The sequence below is a fragment of the Penicillium cinerascens genome, assembly GCF_028974065.1.
Source record: "Penicillium cinerascens strain IBT 15544 chromosome Unknown scaffold_4_segment0_segment1, whole genome shotgun sequence".
NCBI classification, from domain to species: Eukaryota; Fungi; Ascomycota; class Eurotiomycetes; order Eurotiales; family Aspergillaceae; genus Penicillium; species Penicillium cinerascens.
Genome location: NW_026695298.1, coordinates 2,487,423 through 2,505,268, shown reverse-complemented (window position 1 = coordinate 2,505,268; position 17,846 = coordinate 2,487,423). Strand labels below are relative to the sequence as shown.

Here is a 17,846-nt window from a genome sequence, read left to right as displayed (position 1 = left end):
TCAGACTTGTGAGCGCTATTTGAGTCTTCTCACACAACATGCTATTTCATAACACATCTGCTTCAATATTTGCCTCTTATGACGTCAGTTGTTATAGATCGCTCGGGATCACGTGCAGTGCCATACGGCCCGAGATCGGGTCACCCGATTGGCGGCGAGAACCGCAAAAAAATATCCCCGATCAACAGCAGAGCCTGCAATTGAACATGGAGTGAACGTGGCACTCCTACACTCGATCCTAGATCCCGCGCTCACCTGTCATATTGACACCCGGTCTAAATGAGCGCGCTGCGTTTTATGCCGTTGCGGGCATTCGCCAGTCCCGCCGCGGTTATCGGAAAACCACCAGTCTCGATTTCCCGCGCCTCGTTCCCCTCGATTTCAAAGTCGTCGCTGCGCCCGTCGCTGTCCCGCGAGATTACTACACTGTCATGGAATCGTCTGAAGATTGAGCCTAAGGCGCTTGTTCGAGGGCGTTGGTACTCGGACAAGCCTCAGGGCGGGTTAGGTGCGGAGAAGAACTCGGAGAACAAGACAGGAGGTTCGGGCTCGAATCAGGGCCAGCGGAAGGCGATTAGGTACTTAGTCGTCCTCGGCGTGCTCGGTTTGGGTGCAGTGGTCTTCTCGGATCAGTACATGCATGCGTACCGTGCGGCGGCGAGAAGTGGTCGCGTGGTTGGCACACTGGCCGTTTGTATCAACGAGTAAGTCGAGCTGGAACTTAGAAATGGTTCTATTCGCTACATCCTCAGTATTTGATCTTGCTAACGTGATTTGCGCCCACAGCTACCGCGTCACCCTCAATAAAGAAGCCTCCTCTCCCGAAGACCGTGACGCTCTGATCAAGGATTGCCACAAGCGCTGTGCGGAGCGCACTCTGCGTGTGCTGGAGAAGAACGGATCGATCTTTATTAAGCTGGGCCAGCATCTGAGTAGCATGGGCTACCTGCTCCCGATTGAATGGACCTCGACCTTCATCCCACTCCAGGACAAATGTCCCGTATCGTCGATCGAATCAATCAGCGAGATGTTCAAGGCCGACACTGGCCAAACCATCGACGAATTGTTTAGCTATTTTGAGCCGACCCCGACAGGTGCTGCTTCCTTGGCGCAGGTGCACATTGCCACATTGCGGGAAACTGGTCAAAAGGTTGCTGTCAAAGTCCAGCACCCAGCGCTCGCCGAATGGGTGCCCCTGGATCTGGCCTTGACTCGCTTTACTTTCTCCATGCTGAAGCGTTTCTTCCCCGAGTACGATCTGGAATGGCTGTCTCGCGAAATGGACCTGTCTTTGCCTATCGAGCTGGACTTCCGTTGCGAGGCTCAGAACGCCACTGAAGCCAGCGCCTATTTCAAAAGGCACTCAGATATCCCACTGGTAATCCCCGAAGTGATGTGGTCTCAAAAGCGCATCCTAGTCATGGAATTCATCTCCGGTGCCCGTCCTGACGACCTCGCGTTCCTGGATGCAAACCACATCGACCGCGACGAAGTCTCCGCAGCCTTCGCTCACATCTTCAACGAGATGATCTTCGGCGACAACGCCCCCTTGCACTGCGATCCTCACGGCGGCAACATTGCCATTCGTCCGAACTCCAGCCGTCGTCACCCGAACTTTGATATCGTCCTTTATGACCACGGTCTGTACCGTAACATCCCCCGCGATCTGCGCCGCAACTACGCCAAGCTCTGGTTGGCCGTCATCGATGCGGATGTCCCGCGCATGCGTGAGTACGCGCACAAGGTGGCCGGTATCACGGACGAGCAGTTCCCGCTCTTTGCCAGCGCCATCACTGGTCGAGACTACAGCGTGCTCACGAAGAAGAATGTCGCCTCCGCGCGCACTGAAGAAGAGAAGAAGGAGATCTCCGGCGCTCTGGGCGAGGGCATGCTTCAACAGCTGGTCGAAATGCTCGGCCAAGTCCCTCGTATCATTCTACTAATTCTCAAGACAAACGACCTGAGTAAGTCCCACCAACCACATCATTAAACCATGTCTAACTCCCACAAAGCCCGAAGCCTTGACGAAAACCTACACACCCGCCAAGGCCCCATGCGCACATTCCTCATTCTGGCACGGTACGCTGCACGGTCCGTGTTTGAAGAGCAAATGGAGTCGATCCGCGAATCGGGCGGCGTCTTCTTCAACTTCTTCCGCTTCCTCTCCGCCTGGGCTGGGTTCCTGCGTGTCGAGGTGAAGTTGTCCGTGTACGAGACAATGCTTTCTCTCAAGAGCCGCTTCGGTCTTCGGACGGGTGTCTGAGTCTGAGCATGTTCTGTTTTCCCTTTTCTGTATATATCCCTGGTTTGGTTTGGGCACGGATTGTCTTCTATCTGTGCATCAGCGATGGCGTTTTCCATATTTCATCTCCTTTCTTGGCCCTGTATTGTTTTCTGATGAGGGTTCTTATGTTTATCATGCCGATGCTCTGGCCTCCATGGATCCAAGCACCTGGGCAGTCTTGTACAGATAGATTCACAGATAGACACTTAAAGATATAGATTATTCCGAAGTTGGTTTAAGAGCTCGGGAAGCTCAACCCACGACCAGATCTGAATATACGACACTACGATCTTACGAAAAAGTTCTGGTTTCATCGTTTCATTGGAAACTATCACGGCAGCTTTTTAAAGAATAGAATATCGATCGAGAATCCCAACCGAGGCGCCGCCAGAAAAAGAAAAAAAAAGGTCGTCAAAAACAAGATAAGAAATAGAAAAAGGAAAATCTGTACAGCAAACAAATTGGACCATTTGTTTGAAATCACCCATTCCAAGCCTCATATGGTTGGCTCTGCAAATCGATCAAAACGATAACGTCTGGAGTATCACAGCTCGCAAATGAATGTTATCGGGTCTCTTTCAACCCGGGGCCTCCGCCAACAATTTATACGGCGGCGGCGGGGCTGCCAGCAGTCTGCTCAATCTCGACCTTCACGTCGGGAATTGAGGCGCCCGTCCCGGAAAGGTTGGTCGTGCGGGCGTTGGGGTTCTTGGTGTAGTAGTCAGAGATGGCAGACTTGATGGCATCCTCAGCAAGCATGGAGCAGTGCACTGTTTACATGTTAGCAAACTGTTTCCGAAATCATCAGGGCGAGTTACATACGCTTGACAGGAGGCAGGCAGAGCTCCTTAGCAACATCGGTGTTCTTAACCTTGCCCGCTTCCTCGAGGGACATGCCGCGGACCAGCTCGGTCAGGTAGCTGGAAGAGGCGATGGCACTGCCGCAGCCGAAAGTCTTGAAGACGACGTCGTCGATCTTGCCGGTGTCCTTGTTCACACGGATCTGAAGCTTCATGACATCGCCACAGGCGGGGGCGCCGACAAGACCGGTTCCGACGTCCTGGTCGGCCTTCTTGAAGGAGCCGACATTGCGGGGGTTGTTGTAGTGGTCCAGGACCTTCTCGTGGTATGCTCTGCGCTGAGCGGGAGCAGGGGCCGGAACACGGCGGGCGGACTGGACGGACTGCAAGCCTGAGAGGGGGGCAAAGGAGCGAGGCGCCACAGCGCCAACGCGGGGAGCGACGGTGACAAGACGCTTAAACATTGTGTGTGGAAGGTTGTAGGATAGATTTGGGTTCACTTGTGATGGTGGATGTGAAGAAGTGATGAGTAGTGGGAGATGGCGAAAAGAGATCTGATATGGAAGAGGAGGCGATGAATTCATTGCTAAATAATCTGATTCCTTAGTAAAAGTACGCTAAACCCGATCGGGACCATGCGACCTCGGAACCGGCCATCGGAGCTGACTCATCCTTCGTTTTCTCTCCGTTCCTACGTCGAAGTCCCCTTTGAATTTAGTTTCTGAATGTCATATTCACATTGTGTGGGCGATATTCAAGACCGGTGATATCAGTGTCGAGGGGCTACGGTGGCGAGGGTATCCGGAGCTCCATTCACGTTGTCCGCGGTGGACTCGGTGAATCTCTTGTTTCCCGATGCACGGGCGCGGCCCAATTATATGCCGATGATATCAAAGGTGGAGATGACGTTCACAGCAAGGATAGACATGCCAGTTTGCCTATGATTTAATGTTCTGGATTCCCCCTTTGATCCGGTTTGAGTCCTTGCCAGAATATTCGTGAATTGTCGACTGCTCGCGTTATTCTATCCTCGGACTCATACTTCGAGTCCGAAGCGGCTCGGAGTTAACCCACCGTCGGTGCTCGGTAAATTCACCATACGGACTCTCCCGGAGTATCAAATCCCGGCGCGACGCCCGATCATTTGACCGGACTTCTTTTTGAGTGTCGGTGGAAGGATGCATATGCACCCAAGTCCAGCCCGAGCGATTCTCGGTTGATGAATCACAGCTCGTGTCCTTGGGAACGCCTCTTCTTGTACTTTGCGACCGTCCTTGCTGCAATATTATTGGTGCTGAAGATGTCTGAAAGTTTAAGCCCCTATAACATCATACTGTAGTAGCTTTTGACCTGGAGCCAATTACCAGGAACATGACTTAATCACCCATAATTTTGATTCTCAATTAATATCTTCCTGAAGCATGGAAATCTCTCCAAAGGTGAAGTTCGCGGGTCGTGTTGACGTGATGACAAACACCCCGGAGTCTGGCCTCAACGTCCATAATTCTTAGCGTCCCTTCTTCACCGTCAACCTGCGAAGCCGACGCCGGCCGTGCCTGCGCTATACCTAACTTTCATGCGGAGAGTCGGCCATTGTTCCGATACCTTATGATATTACCACAAGGTAGACTTCCCACAAGAACATCTGGTTACTTGCCAATCTTATTCCTGATTGGATCCAGGGATCGAAAATGTACGGGATTTGCTCTGCCCTCGAGCACTTACCATGCTCTTCTAAGCCTTTCTCTAGCAGCTCGATTCAGCTCATAAAATGACACAAAAGAACACACCGAATCCCAAAACCCTGGGCAGGACCGCAGGGGTACGTGCACCTTTACGGGCAGCCAAGGCGAAGCCCCAGATCCATGGACTATGCTCTGTATACTCATTCGCGGCAATCAAATGACTAATCCCAATCCAAGTCTATCAATGCACCCATTGCAGCCTTCACAATGGCTATCATCCTTTGCTCCTACTGCTTCAGCTCTATCCGCACAGCAAGGCGTGAAGCACAGGAGCAGTCGCCAACAGCACCGAGTTCACAGCGATTGTCACGACCGGACAGGAAGGATTCCTCGTGGGTTCAACAGGCTCTTGAGGAGAGTCGGGCTGATGGGGGTAAAGGGAGGAAGTCGGAGGGGTGATATCAGACTCGCATGGAAGACCTGACCACCTACATGTATTACAATTGCAATTTCGTGATTAAATATTCAAGATACCAATACACATTTGCATGAACTACTACAACTACTTGAATCATACGAGGTAATTGGTCATAATCGATCCAAATTTAATGGGTTTATTCTTAAAGAGTGATCATAGTCTTCGAAAGGGGGGGCAGAACAGTGCAAAGAAATCACAAAAGAATTTCACTTCATCATCAATCAGAATTTTCAGTGTATTGAATGATCATACCCAGGAGTTCAAGTGTATATAACAGCCTGGTTCAATATTCATAAGAAAGATCATCATGTGAATAATGAGGTGAATTGAAGGTGAAGGGATGACACGCTGGATGTAGACGGGAATGGGGTGCTATAGAGAAAATAAGCATCACCAGAGAATGCTGCCTCAAGCTTCAAACATGAAGTCTCGTAGAGATGATTTTTGGCCTTCTGTTAGTGTTTTGACAGCTAGGTTCATGTGTCGAGAATGTTTTGAGGTCAGAATCAAGACCCTTCATCGGGGACCATGCAGACAATAAAGAGGACATAATGGTTAGTGACATAGTATCATGGCCACTGGAAGCACATCTGGGATTCAAGCATCAAAATCCTCAAGACGTTTTGTGGTTGAGGGAAGTTGTGGAAGGAGAAGGGAAAAGCCAAGCGAAGAAAATTGTGGCCGATCACTCACGTGATCTCCAGCGCCTTCTCCACCTGTAATCACGAGTTGCTCACGAGTGCTTTTGCTACAACGCCCGAGCAACTGCTCTGGGGAATGTCGATATGCTTCTTGGCCGGGCCTGTTCAATGGTTAGTCCGACAAAGCATCTGAAATCAAGAGGGGGTTGCAAAACTTGCAAGTAGGTGTCTTCTAGCTTCCAATCTTACCGAACGGGGTATATTAAGCTTAACCCTTCCAGAATAAGAAAAGTCAAATGCGGAGAAGAAAAGCCACACTGTGCCCGGTGCACTAGCACGGGTCGTAAATGTGACTACGAAGGTACAATCTCCGTCATTGAACATCCTCTTTCATTATCACCGAACACGGTCTGGCGGGAACGGCGATCTTTTGCCTACTATTTCCAAAACGCTGCATCCTCTATCGGCGGTGGGTTGGATGGTGATTTCTGGAACACCATCGTTCCACAGGTTTGTCGGCGTGAACCTGCTGTGTGGGACGCCATTATCTCCATTAGTGCACTATTCGAGAGTCCCGAGCCATGTCCGGAACTCTTTTCCATACGCCAAGGGTATTCTCGCTCTTCCAGTTCCTTCGCTCTCAATCAGAACCACCAAGACGCATTGGGCTGGTACTCGCGTTCGGTTTCTGCTATCCGCCAGCGGATTGAGAGTGGTCGCTTGGACGTCTTTGTCGGACTGATCACTTGTATACTATTTATCTGCATCGAGGCCCTCCAGGGAGGTGTGGAGGAGGCCTTGCAGCTTTATAGCCAGGGTGTGCATCTTCTTCTCTCTTTTCGCGCGCAAATAGCTCGCGGGACAGTGCCAGCAACGGACACTTCCTGGTTCGAGGGTACAATCGTCCCAATCTTCATCCGTCTAGGATCACTCGCTCTCCCTCTCACTGGGGCCCCATTGAGCATTTTACTATCACACACCGAATACAAATTGGCGCAGCAATTCGATTCTCTCAGATCTGCCCGAGAAGCCCTCGTCCTCCTTAGCGCAGAAGTCCAGCTCTTCCAATTCACATCCGTCGAGCATGTACGAGAGCACGGCACCTCGAACATACCCCAGGACTTAACGACCCAACAAACAATGCTATCAGCCAAGTTAAAGAGCTGGAACACTGCCTTTATCAACTTGATGGAACTCCTTCGCTCCAAAGGGCTATCCCCACTACAAATCAGCATCAGTGCCCTGCTCATCGCTCATCACGAAGTCCTATACATAATACTCCCAACCACCCTCACAACATCCCAAACCATAACCGACGCGTATATACCAAACTTCCAAACCATAGTGGACCAGTCATCCATCGCTCTCAACGCTACCGCCCGACCAGACGGCACACAACCACCATACACATTCGAGATCAGCATCAGTGGCCCGCTCTGGTTTACCTGTCTCAGATGCCGTGAACCTAGAATCCGACGTACAGCCCTATCCCTACTACGCCGCGCACCGCTGGTCCATGGATTCTACAAAACCAAATCTGCAATCACATTCAGCGAACGGGTGATGGTGCTAGAAGAAACATACGGAGTTGCAATAAACGCAAGTCGCAATTCCACGCCAGGACCAACTGCATCCTCTGCATCCCAGTCGAACTATAGCGATGTTCCCAAACTCGACTTGGCCAAGTTTCTCGAGGACTTTGAATATCCTACGGGTCTGGATACCATGCCTACGGAGCTGGGATTGACACCGACGTCGGAGCTCATTCCGGAAGAGGCGCGTATGGGACCTATCAATGTCTTTCGACCGAGGGACGGGCTTCCGCCGGGGACGAAGGAGAAAGATCTCGTGAAGTGGAACCCGAGTGCGGATCAGGTGTTTCTGAGATTTTCGTGGAATAGGCGTGATCTGGATAGTGATTCTTGGCAAATAGTTCACGAATATATTCCGCTTACGCTTTAGATGACGTTTGATGTTCCAATAGATGATGTGGAAGAGTTGGAAATGAAAGCCAAGGCGTGTCATAGTAAACCTGGTGCATATGTACAAAAAGCAGGCATATAAGTAACCATGCGGGAAGGATAGTAAATGAGGTCAAAACAAGCGCTGCAAATAACAGAGAACTTGCGTGAACGCGAAATGCGATCTCTGGCATGTGAGCCAAGGTATAGTATGGGGACTTCACATGCAAGAGCCTCCTAAAGGAAACTGCAATCTAAGCCGAGAATCCTCCGGCCAAAAGACGTTGATGCAAAGAGCCTGAAGCTCACTCGCTGAAAGAGCCACTAACTGGAAGATGGTCACTTCCAGGTCTATACAGGAAGGAGAGGAGGGAGAGGGGAGAAAGAGCGGAGCACTCATCAGTGCTGGAGGTGGGAGAGGGAATTCTTGTTCGTCTCGACGAATCTTCATCAAATCACGCTTTCTGCGTCGGCGCCATTTTCTGCCATGTTAAGCTTCAGGTCGCCTTGATGCTGGAAGTTGTGGATAAGCTTCCGCAGATACTCGTAAGTGAGCATGGTCGTCATAGCAGCCGGGACGGCCCGGAACAGGTTGGTGCCGATCCCAGAATAGAAAGCAGTCCAGCCCTCTTCTTTGAGGATCGTTTGGCACGTGCGTAACATTCCTGTGTATCGAGGGCGAATGGGCATCCCGTCTGATGACGAGAAAACCCGGGGCAGACCACGGTCATGCGGGTGATGCAAGCCGCCACGGAATGCGATTTCCTCTGGCGAAGATGCGGGTGCAGTACGCTGCTGGGTTTGCAGTCGTGTGCGAAGAACCTCATGGGGGTAGGTGATGGTGCTAGCACAGACCTTGCTAAGGAACGTGGCGCAAGAAATCCCAATCCAGTGGGAATTGCCGTTGTTTGGATGCTCCCCGATACTGTATCCGGTGAAAGCCATCTTCAGATATTCGTAGAGCGGAAATTGGATGGCAACATGACTCAGCCCCAGAAGAGCAGGTGTGAGGCCGGAGTAAAACGAGCGGAAACCCTCGATTCGGTACATCTTGCGGGCAGCATCTATTGTGCCTGAGTATTGCCATGGAGCTCTCCATCCTTCATTATTCTGTTTCAAGCTTTGTGACATGAGCCGTGTCTTGATCACCCAGATGGGATTAGTCACGATCGTCGAGCAAGCTCCGGCAGTAACAGAAGCATATCCTCGTGATAACCACCAGCTGCCTGTGAGATGTCAGTATATCGAAGCCAAATATACCCAAAAAAAAGTCCACTGACCTGTTTCTTCGTAGAAGTACTCTCGAGACTTGTCGTACACCGCCAAATAAACAGCCCAGGTAGGAAGATATCCCATAAGCATCGGACCAAGTCCTTGGTACAATCCACGCAGACCATCTTCCCGGAAGATTATCTTTCCAGTTCCTATCATGCCACGGTATAAAGCCTTCGTCTCACCCGACTGCGCAGCGCGTCGGGCAAACCCGCCTTGGGCTTGCAGCTTGGTTTTGATGACATCGAGGGGACAGGTTACGATTCCGGAAGCGACACCTGCGATAGCTCCGCAAAAAGGAGCGATCCAAATGTTGGGAACTTTGGTGGAGAGAATCTCGAGGCGAGTGATGAAATCGGCGCTCGGTGACGGCTCGGCGGCGGGCACGTGGGAAGCGGACGGGGCTACATTCTCAGAATGAAAGCCCGGCGACTGATCGGAGGAGTTGCTGGCAGCTGTAGAGCTGTCTCTGCCATCGGAGCGCATCGTGGATTGGCAGGCGCTCACGCTGGTCTGTCCGTTTTGATCACCGAGGGCTCCCGGACACAAGCATATCGGGAGCTCGATCCGGAACCCAAGAACGGGAGAAAACTAGCCTGGAAGAGTCGTCGTCGGGCACAGAGTTGTGGGAGAAAAGAACAAAAGCCGTGACTAAGAAAATGGGGTTCGAGCGAGGAGAGTTTTGGAGCCGATGGTTACCGAATCGGTGATGCGACTAGTATGTTGCTGCACGGACTGGGTGCGGGGTGTGATAGCAAAGCTCCCCTGTCGCAACGGGGGTCTGGCAACGTCTCAGGAGTCAGGCGGCCCCATCGTCTAATCAAACAAGAAGGGAGGGTTAAGTGAGCCACGGAGCGAAAGATGATTATGACATTGGGAATTGAGTGGTGCGAGGTGGAGTTACTCCTCGCGGCCTAAGGCAAAGCACCGGGTGCGTCACGTGGGACTATCGGAAGCCTCAGGTATAGAGTTGCCGCATCGGGCCTAGGGCGGAAGCTCCGTTTTGCACAACCTCGCAACATCGGGTCATCTCGTGTTCAGCCGGACCGCCCTTTTCACTTCCCCAATCCTCCTCTATCTGGATATCCGGGATCCAAAATGTCTGCCCCTTCCATCACCAACTACATTGTCAAGCGCCCTTGGCTCAAGCGGTGGATGACCCCGCTGGCCAACTGGTACACCGACGCCGCCGGCTACAGGAAACTTGGACTCAAGTAATTATCGCCCTCCCCCTCCACGCCGCCAATCTCTTGCCGCAGACAGTTGAGGAAGACTCGGGGACCCTTGTGTGCGCGATCACCCGCCACTGTCGCCTTTTATAGTCGTCAATGCTGCCGTGTCGCATCCGTTCCCGGTCCTTCGGATATCACCCGCGGGTACATTCGTCCACAACCCAATTGCTAATCTCTTTCCAGGTTCGACGACCTCATCCCCGAGGAGAGCGAGACCGTCCAGAAGGCCATCAAGCGCCTTCCCGCCAAGGAGGCCTACGACCGTGTCTTCCGCATCCGCCGCGCATTCCAGGTTCGCCTGACCCCCTGCCCCAATCACCGACCGGCACAAGTCTAACAAAGCCATCAATTGCAGTGCTCTATCTCCCACACCCTTCTTCCCGCTGCTGAGCAGACCAAGGTCTCCGAGGTGAGTTCCTCCTATCCAAATTTCGCGCTCCCCGCATTATCCTGAATTGGCCAATCCTGTTGCAAGGATTTGTCACTTTGGGACGTTCATGCCTGGCACCTTATACCTCTTCTGCCAGCAATATACTGATCAAATGAACTCTTTAGGACGTTGAGTACCTCAGCCCCATCATCCGCGAGATCGAGAAGGAGAACAAGGAGCGCGTCGACCTCGACAACCTCGTCGTCCGCAAGTAAACTTGTCTCTGGTTGACATGTACCCCTACTCCAATTGATTCGAAAAGCGACGGGACTAAGGGCGACATGATTGTTTGCATGATATAGACGGATTTTTGCGATGGATTCCAGCCGTTGTCGGGGATGTCTGGTTAATTCAAGTGTGTACTGATACTGTACAAATCGATTTCTTCGTTTTTCCTCGATAAACCTGCCCTTTCGAAGGTTGAATTTGTCTACGTATTTGTTTATCAATGGCCCTGGTGGTATTGCTGGACTTGTGGTACTCGTCGACTCAAACTTCCCAACAGGTCCCACTCGACTCGAGAAACCGACTCATACGAGATCTTCAGATGTTCCAATTGATGTTTCCGTCTATTTTTCGATTGGCGGAAGTTATGCACTATACAAATTCGACTCTAGCCCCTGACGTGTAACAGATGGTCCACAATCCTTGTGTCGCGAAGTCAATTAACCACCCAGGACGGCAACATCCACATTCTCGATCCGCCACATGTACCACATAAAAAGGCTCCTATGGTAGAGCTATTAGGGTGATAGTTATTGCGGTTGCGTAGTCACATACCTATACGGCGCAAATTTGGCAGCCAATTCCAACATGTCCTTCTCGGCCATATATTTGAACTTACCGCCACCCTTCGCCTTCAGCTTACTCACATCTCGACCCACGAATGCTGCACAACCACGTCTAGGTGCATGTCAGCCGATGCATCCGCCGAGGAATAAGATCGAACCACTCACTGAACACCGAGATCACCCGTAGAAAAGACATCAATACGCTTAAGCGCAAAAGTAGCGAACATCTCAACAGACCACTTCCCCAGTCCCCGCACAGCAATAAGCTTCTCCAGAAGCTCTTCATCACTAGCCCTCGCCAACATCTGCGCACTCAACTCCCCATTCGCAAATTTCTCCGCCAATCCCTGGATATACTCCGCCTTACGCTGAGACAACCCCGCCGTCCGCAACGTCGGAATATCACATTTCGCAACCTCCTCGGGCAAAGGAAACCGCGAATGCGCCACACCCGCCGGATCAGTGATATTGAAAAGCGCCAAGAACTTATTCCGAATACTCTTCGCCGCTGCGCCTGAGACCTGTTGCCCGATGATACTGCTGACCAAGCTGTTGAAGGGGTCGATTTGCTCTGCTAGACCTGCGGGCGAAAATAGTTGGCATGGGTGCTGCTCGATGACTGGTTTCAGGCGGGGGTCTGTCGCGATCAGGTGGGCTGTGGCTTTCTCGAGTAATGTCCCTGTTGTAGCCAACGGGCCGGGCATTCCGGTCTTTGAGGGCGAGGCATCTTCTGTTTTGGCGGGATAGGCTGTTACTGAAGAGCCGTGTGGAGTGAGGAGGGTTGCGTTTGTTTGGTGAGGGTCGACTGGGCGGTCGAGTGGTGGTGGAGTGTGAGGTCTGTTGTTCGTGAGGCTATCAGTAAGTTGCTTATCGAAGCTGTTGCTCATGAACCCTGTAGGGGGCTCTGGAGACCAATATGAGGCCCCTGTATTGGCCGGTGGTTCTTCAGTAGCATTAGATGCTGCTTTCTTGGCTGTGGAGACTTTGCGAGGTTTGGTGATGCCGTTGCTTTGCACTCGAGTCACCTTCGGCGCCGCGGTTTGTAGTGGCGTTTTGATGGTTGGGATGGAGCCCAGCCGGGCGGATCTCCGGAGAGACATTCTTGGATTCGGAGTAAAGTGAATGCTCTGTACTCAATTGAAACTATACGTGCGTTTCACAGGGTCTTGCACGGAGGAAGTGCTGTTGACGAGATCAAGTTAAGACCCCGGATTTCTAACTGACGAATGCCAAGCCCGCTCCAGGGCAACCAATCGCGGCTCTCCATAGTGGAGAAGATCTGTAGATTGAGAACGGCAACCTATGTCTAAGAGAATAGGGCATCTAGACAGAATTGACAGGAAACCCTTATAGAGCCATGCATATATGTGCGTATATAGACCGACCTAACCCAAAAGCCTAACTAAAATAGAAGTTTGCGTAGGGCGAGGCTTAATGACTGTGTTCATCATCGATGCTTTATTTTCACTCTAATAGTATACTACATTGAATTTAACCTTGGTTATCTCTCACTTCTCCTTTTCTCTCTTGCTTCTTGTTTCTCTCTTGCTTCTTGTTTCTCTCTTGCTTCTTGTTTCTCTCTTGCTTCTTGTTTCTTGCTTCTCTCTTGCTTCACCTCTCACACTATCATCCTCAAAATGTCAAGCAGCATCCACGAGGTGGCCATCTCGGCCTTATTTTCATAGTCGACACTTGGCATTGCCAAGCGCAGACGCAACTTCTTACGACCCTGCAGGCACAGATTCAGGGACTAACCAGGAACAAGCGCCCAGATTGTTCCTGGAAACCAGCAGCGATACCAGGTGGACAAGATCGGCACTGACCCACAATCATTCTGGAAGTTGGATGAGCTGAGACCAGAATTAAGTTACAACAAGATGTGATGTTCTAGGTTCGCGAATCCAATGGCCTAGTGAATGTCGCGCTCGCCATAAAGGTCAATGATGAGGGTCGCTAGAGGGCCAGGAGCACAGATAAACACCCTTGCACATACTCAGTGGGTCGCCCTACTAGCTAGCAGAGTTCGGAAGGTATGACCTCTGCTAACAACTCTATTTCCAGGAAATGGCGCTAAGTTGCAATTGTACGCAGCCAGCGAAGGGCATATCTAAGCCTGATTTTGGCCTATTTGCCGCAGCCGCCTGCAACTATCGAGGAATGGCACCAACAAAAGAACGCAGTCTTGGAATATTTCACCCGCGCCTTCCTGGCTTTTCTTGCAATCGATTTCTGTTTTCAGTTCCTTCGAGCTGTGCTTTTTGAGTATGTCTCAACCTCTTGGTCCTACGATCACCGTTCATACCCTTATACCCGTTACAACGTGATGTTTGCGAGCTTGTCTGATGGAGAAACTCTTGTTTATGCCGATCCGTTGATGTTTCCCTATCTGTCGAGGCTTGTTGTTGATGCTTCACTGCCTGTTGATGTCAGTCTCTGCTTTTTGGGTTGAAATCGAGGATAGGATTAGTCCCGATGGGGACTTCGACAGTACCCGGACCGCCTCAAGATCAGAACAATTGGTTACGAGGGCCTTTCAAGGAGCGCTTGAAAGCGTATCGACATCCGCGTCTGTGAGACAAGACATCGAAGGACTAGGTTTGCTGTACCGAGTCGAACGGCTCATCCCGTTCAGGTTCGCACAAGACGGGGGATGTGGTTAGGATGTCGCGATTTCGCGTGAGCCTATACCTCTTAGAGCAAAGCCTAACGTATCCTAACATTCTTCAGATCACAGGCAATTGCAAAGTTCAAACGAGATGGATTCTTAATGCCATCCCACTTGTATTATTATTGGTCAAGGGATGAGGCACGCGTCTTCTATAACTCTGTTCTCGATTCCTTCAGCAAGCTCTACAGAAGGGACGGCCAGACTCGGCACAGTCCCGTTGCATATGGGGTCTTCACTAGTCGTGACTTTTACTGGGGACTTCTGCCAATAATTCTCTACACCCTGCGGTTGACGGGAAGATGAGGAATTCAAGAAATGGGCTTTATTGGGCCGTAGGAACCTTGGAAGTTTGGCGAGAAGAGGATTGGTTGGTTGATATCATGGAAGCTATGGGAGAACTGATGTATATGCTATGGATGGGTTTATTGTGTTGATAGGTTGGAAGTTAAGGTGTAATGCCGATAACGCTCTTCGTCCTCCATGACTTTCTGAAGAATATTCAAGCTTGGCGGTCCCAGTTTGGGGAAATCGAAAACTCATTAAACAAAGCCAAGACTAGCCTGAAAAATGGTAGTGAAGGGTGGTCCGAATAACATTTCCCGGTCAACAAACCACCGTTTACTATTTTAAGACACCCACAATGATTCGCTACCAATCCAGATCTAACTCTCGTATTCAAGCCGGTCGATTGGCGGATACTGGGTAATACTACATCCATGGAATTAGGGAGACAGTGTGTGCAATAAAGTCGCGCGATTGGACATAATCTACTCCGCTCGGCCACCGTCCCAAGGATCCAACTCAAGAAACAGGCAAAATTTAATCAACAACCACGGTAGGCCACCAACCAACTCTTTGCTATGCAACCAAATTCTCGAGGCCGCTGCACTGACCCGAGTCGAGCTGGAGAATCCAGCTTTTAGCCGGGCATAGTGCGCAGTAGCAAAAAGCAAGCGTCGGCGCTAGTCTGTCGACTTGCGTCAGCGACATACGATTCCCAGCCAATTTCTGCGAGAGCTCAACACAAGTCCCAAAAAAATATGAAGCGGGGCAGAGATCAACAGACACTGGATAAAAGTTGGCCGCGCCAATCAGGACCACTGAAGCGTTTGCTGGGTAGATCCTGGAAGGTTGAGCAAGTTAGAAACACAATACGTATCCCAGTCGACGTTACAAAGAAGAAAAAAAAAGCTTCACATCAACCCCGAATCTAAGCAGGATCTGGGCGAGTGGCGTGCTCCATTCTGAATCCGTCAAAAATACCCCAGAGAGCGTGGGTGAGGGAATTGGGGTCTCGTGGTCTGAAGAATGTAGCCCGCCTCCCCCTTTCTATGCTTACGTTGGACCTCCCTTGATGTCTGCTATTCATTCTCCGCCGGAAAGAGAAACATGTGTACGGACGGGCGCTCTGGAATGTGAGTCAAAATGCCATGATGGCTCAGCCGTTGACTTGCAGACAGTGGACTGGACTAGACTAGATTGGAGTGGGCTCGAGGCAGCGCGGTATTCGAGTGGCGTGGGGGCACAAATCATTTTTGTACCGGCTTAAAATACACGGCCTTTGCCTGTGACCTGCTGCAGGTCAACACGGTCTGGTCAACGCGGTCTCTGGACATTATACCCGTGTAGGATAAAACTCTTCGGATCCAACATAAGCGATGGTGGGGAACAATATCTGTGGAGTGATGAGCAGCAGGCCCGACGCCTCCAAGCGGAGACAAGCTCGGCTCCGTGGGACCTGAAACATTGTTATTTTACAGTACAGGTACGAACAGTTCCGCCGATACACAGCTCGACAATACGTAATACTGTAAACAACTGGACATGCGCGATGTGACCATCACATTCACGATTGACTACCGTCCTCAATTGATGGTTATATAGACCTTGGCGGTTGAGAGTGGTTACCGGCATAATTATATCTGTCAAAATCTGCCATTGACTCCGAATTGACCCTTTGCGATCAGTCCAGAAGACCTGTAAGGTAAAAACCTTGCCGATCTTGCTCGACGAAGCTCTAGATGGGCGATCATCGCAACTATTCAAGTGACAGGAGCTCCGGCGGGTCGGAGCTCAAAATAGTTATAGGGGTTTCTCGTTTTCATTTCTATCGCAGAATCAAGCCTCGCAAATGCCGAAGCCGAGATATCGTTCGGTCGGCCTAATTAACACATGCTTGTACCCTAGATGAGCAGTGTAAATAAGAATCAAACAATAATAAACATGCATCTCAGCGATCGCATTTTGCCACCGACTAATAATGTGCCAGGGGGGCGGTGTCGGGGTTAGCGATCGCGAGGGACGAGTGATGTGCTTAAGATAGAAGGGCATGTCAGAACGCAGCGAGGATTGACATTAATCTAGGGCGAATCATTCCAGCGTGCCAATCAGAGGTCGGGCATACCGGCGCCGTCGACGATAGCGGCAGGGGGGAGCGGGCCCGTGGAGGCTTGAATTCCTGCAAATTCCGATCGGCCATCCAAGCGCAAGGCCTGATTAAATGGTTTCTGCTTCAGGGGGGTGGTAGATGGGGAATTGAGCTGGGATAAGCATGGTAATATATCCTATTCAGTCTGAGTTGATGAACCTTGCGGGACGTTGGTCAGGAACATGTCGAGCTCGAGAGGAGTGATGACGACAGCACCTACAAAGATAGCGGGATGGGGCTTGATAAATGGGGTCGACCCATCGATATATACAAGTCAGTCGAGTATTACAGATTTGTCGCTCTACAGTACGCGTATTTAGTACTTGGGTAGCCAGATCTTCAACGCAAACCTTATGTACATATGCAGCTACTGAAGAAGTGATTGGTTTGGTTGTCAATGTAGCAGGTCCTGCTTCAGGCAAGACGGTATGGTATCTTCGCTTGTGCAACAATCTATGCACGGTGGCAAACCATGCACAGAAGTACTAGGTAGTGGGTAGTAGGTAGGGCAAGCTATTCAGGTCGACAGAGATATAGCCCTCTTTAACACGAATGGTTATACTATATACTCTACTTGAGCAATGCATCAGGCAGACAGTATAAACACGCAAAATGAATGCAACCATGGAAACAGGCAGCACACGTGTGTAGGAAATGAGTTCAATGTTGGATCCACAGGGGAGACACAACGAGAAAGGGGGGCCGCACGGGCGAATCGGTCATTGGCGAAGTGTTACGGAAACAGCGCTAAACCGCCACTAAGCGGAGGAAATCCGGATTGTGTTGAAACCGGCGATACCAAGAACACACTGGGGGCCGGATTCGGTACTGTGTTATGTGTACAGCGGGTGTGCCTTGTATTTAATCCAGCGTATCTCGCCCGTAACATTGGGAAAAATTGGAAAACACACCCGTCTCCACCGGCGCCTCCTTTCTCGACCCCCGAACTTATTATTCCTTCCTCTTTCCTCCCCAAACCTGTCCATTCGTTCTTTCTCTCTGAGTCTTTCCCACCCATCTCCGCTTCCCTTTCGCTGAAGCGTTTCCCTTTTTCTCGACATTCGTTCCTACATCCTTTAATTCTACACACATCGGTATGTTGTTGCTCCAATCCCCCTCCCCCCCCTGACTTTTTTTGGTCAACACGGACTAACACGGTCGCGCAGAAGAATCACC

General features: G+C 50.9%; 6 protein-coding genes across 6 annotated transcripts; 3 read left to right on the top strand and 3 right to left on the bottom strand.

Moving 5' to 3' along the window:
• Nucleotides 1-279: 279 nt before the first annotated feature.
• N7498_010056 (ABC1 kinase family protein) lies at nucleotides 280-2,263 on the top strand (the record flags this gene model as incomplete). The annotated part of the gene is made up of 3 exons (XM_058457112.1): nucleotides 280-704; nucleotides 787-1,964; nucleotides 2,013-2,263. 3 exons carry the CDS (start codon nucleotides 280-282, stop codon nucleotides 2,261-2,263), a joined length of 1,854 nt encoding a protein of 617 aa, XP_058304011.1.
• Nucleotides 2,264-2,887: 624 nt separating this feature from the next.
• Nucleotides 2,888-3,632, bottom strand: N7498_010055 (iron-sulfur cluster assembly scaffold protein; the record flags this gene model as incomplete). The annotated part of the gene is made up of 2 exons (XM_058457111.1): nucleotides 3,107-3,632; nucleotides 2,888-3,054 (listed from the first exon to the last, which is right to left on the bottom strand). The coding sequence occupies exons 1-2, from the start codon at nucleotides 3,546-3,548 to the stop codon at nucleotides 2,888-2,890; spliced, it is 609 nt and encodes a 202-aa protein (XP_058304010.1). The 5' UTR covers nucleotides 3,549-3,632.
• Nucleotides 3,633-4,855: 1,223 nt separating this feature from the next.
• N7498_010054 (C6 zinc finger domain protein) lies at nucleotides 4,856-7,850 on the top strand (the record flags this gene model as incomplete). The annotated part of the gene is made up of 4 exons (XM_058457110.1): nucleotides 4,856-4,906; nucleotides 5,007-5,224; nucleotides 5,952-6,059; nucleotides 6,224-7,850. The coding sequence occupies 4 exons, from the start codon at nucleotides 4,856-4,858 to the stop codon at nucleotides 7,848-7,850; spliced, it is 2,004 nt and encodes a 667-aa protein (XP_058304009.1).
• A 449-nt stretch (nucleotides 7,851-8,299) lies between these two features.
• Nucleotides 8,300-9,607, bottom strand: N7498_010053 (uncharacterized protein; the record flags this gene model as incomplete). The annotated part of the gene is made up of 2 exons (XM_058457109.1): nucleotides 8,300-9,075; nucleotides 9,130-9,607. 2 exons carry the CDS (start codon nucleotides 9,605-9,607, stop codon nucleotides 8,300-8,302), a joined length of 1,254 nt encoding a protein of 417 aa, XP_058304008.1.
• Nucleotides 9,608-10,219: 612 nt separating this feature from the next.
• Nucleotides 10,220-10,998, top strand: N7498_010052 (ubiquinol--cytochrome-c reductase subunit 7; the record flags this gene model as incomplete). Its single annotated transcript, XM_058457108.1, has 4 exons — nucleotides 10,220-10,335; nucleotides 10,537-10,645; nucleotides 10,709-10,762; nucleotides 10,909-10,998. 4 exons carry the CDS (start codon nucleotides 10,220-10,222, stop codon nucleotides 10,996-10,998), a joined length of 369 nt encoding a protein of 122 aa, XP_058304007.1.
• Nucleotides 10,999-11,448: 450 nt separating this feature from the next.
• Nucleotides 11,449-12,674, bottom strand: alkA (DNA-3-methyladenine glycosylase II; the record flags this gene model as incomplete). The annotated part of the gene is made up of 3 exons (XM_058457107.1): nucleotides 11,449-11,512; nucleotides 11,564-11,686; nucleotides 11,740-12,674. The coding sequence occupies 3 exons, from the start codon at nucleotides 12,672-12,674 to the stop codon at nucleotides 11,449-11,451; spliced, it is 1,122 nt and encodes a 373-aa protein (XP_058304006.1).
• Nucleotides 12,675-17,846: the final 5,172 nt, after the last annotated feature.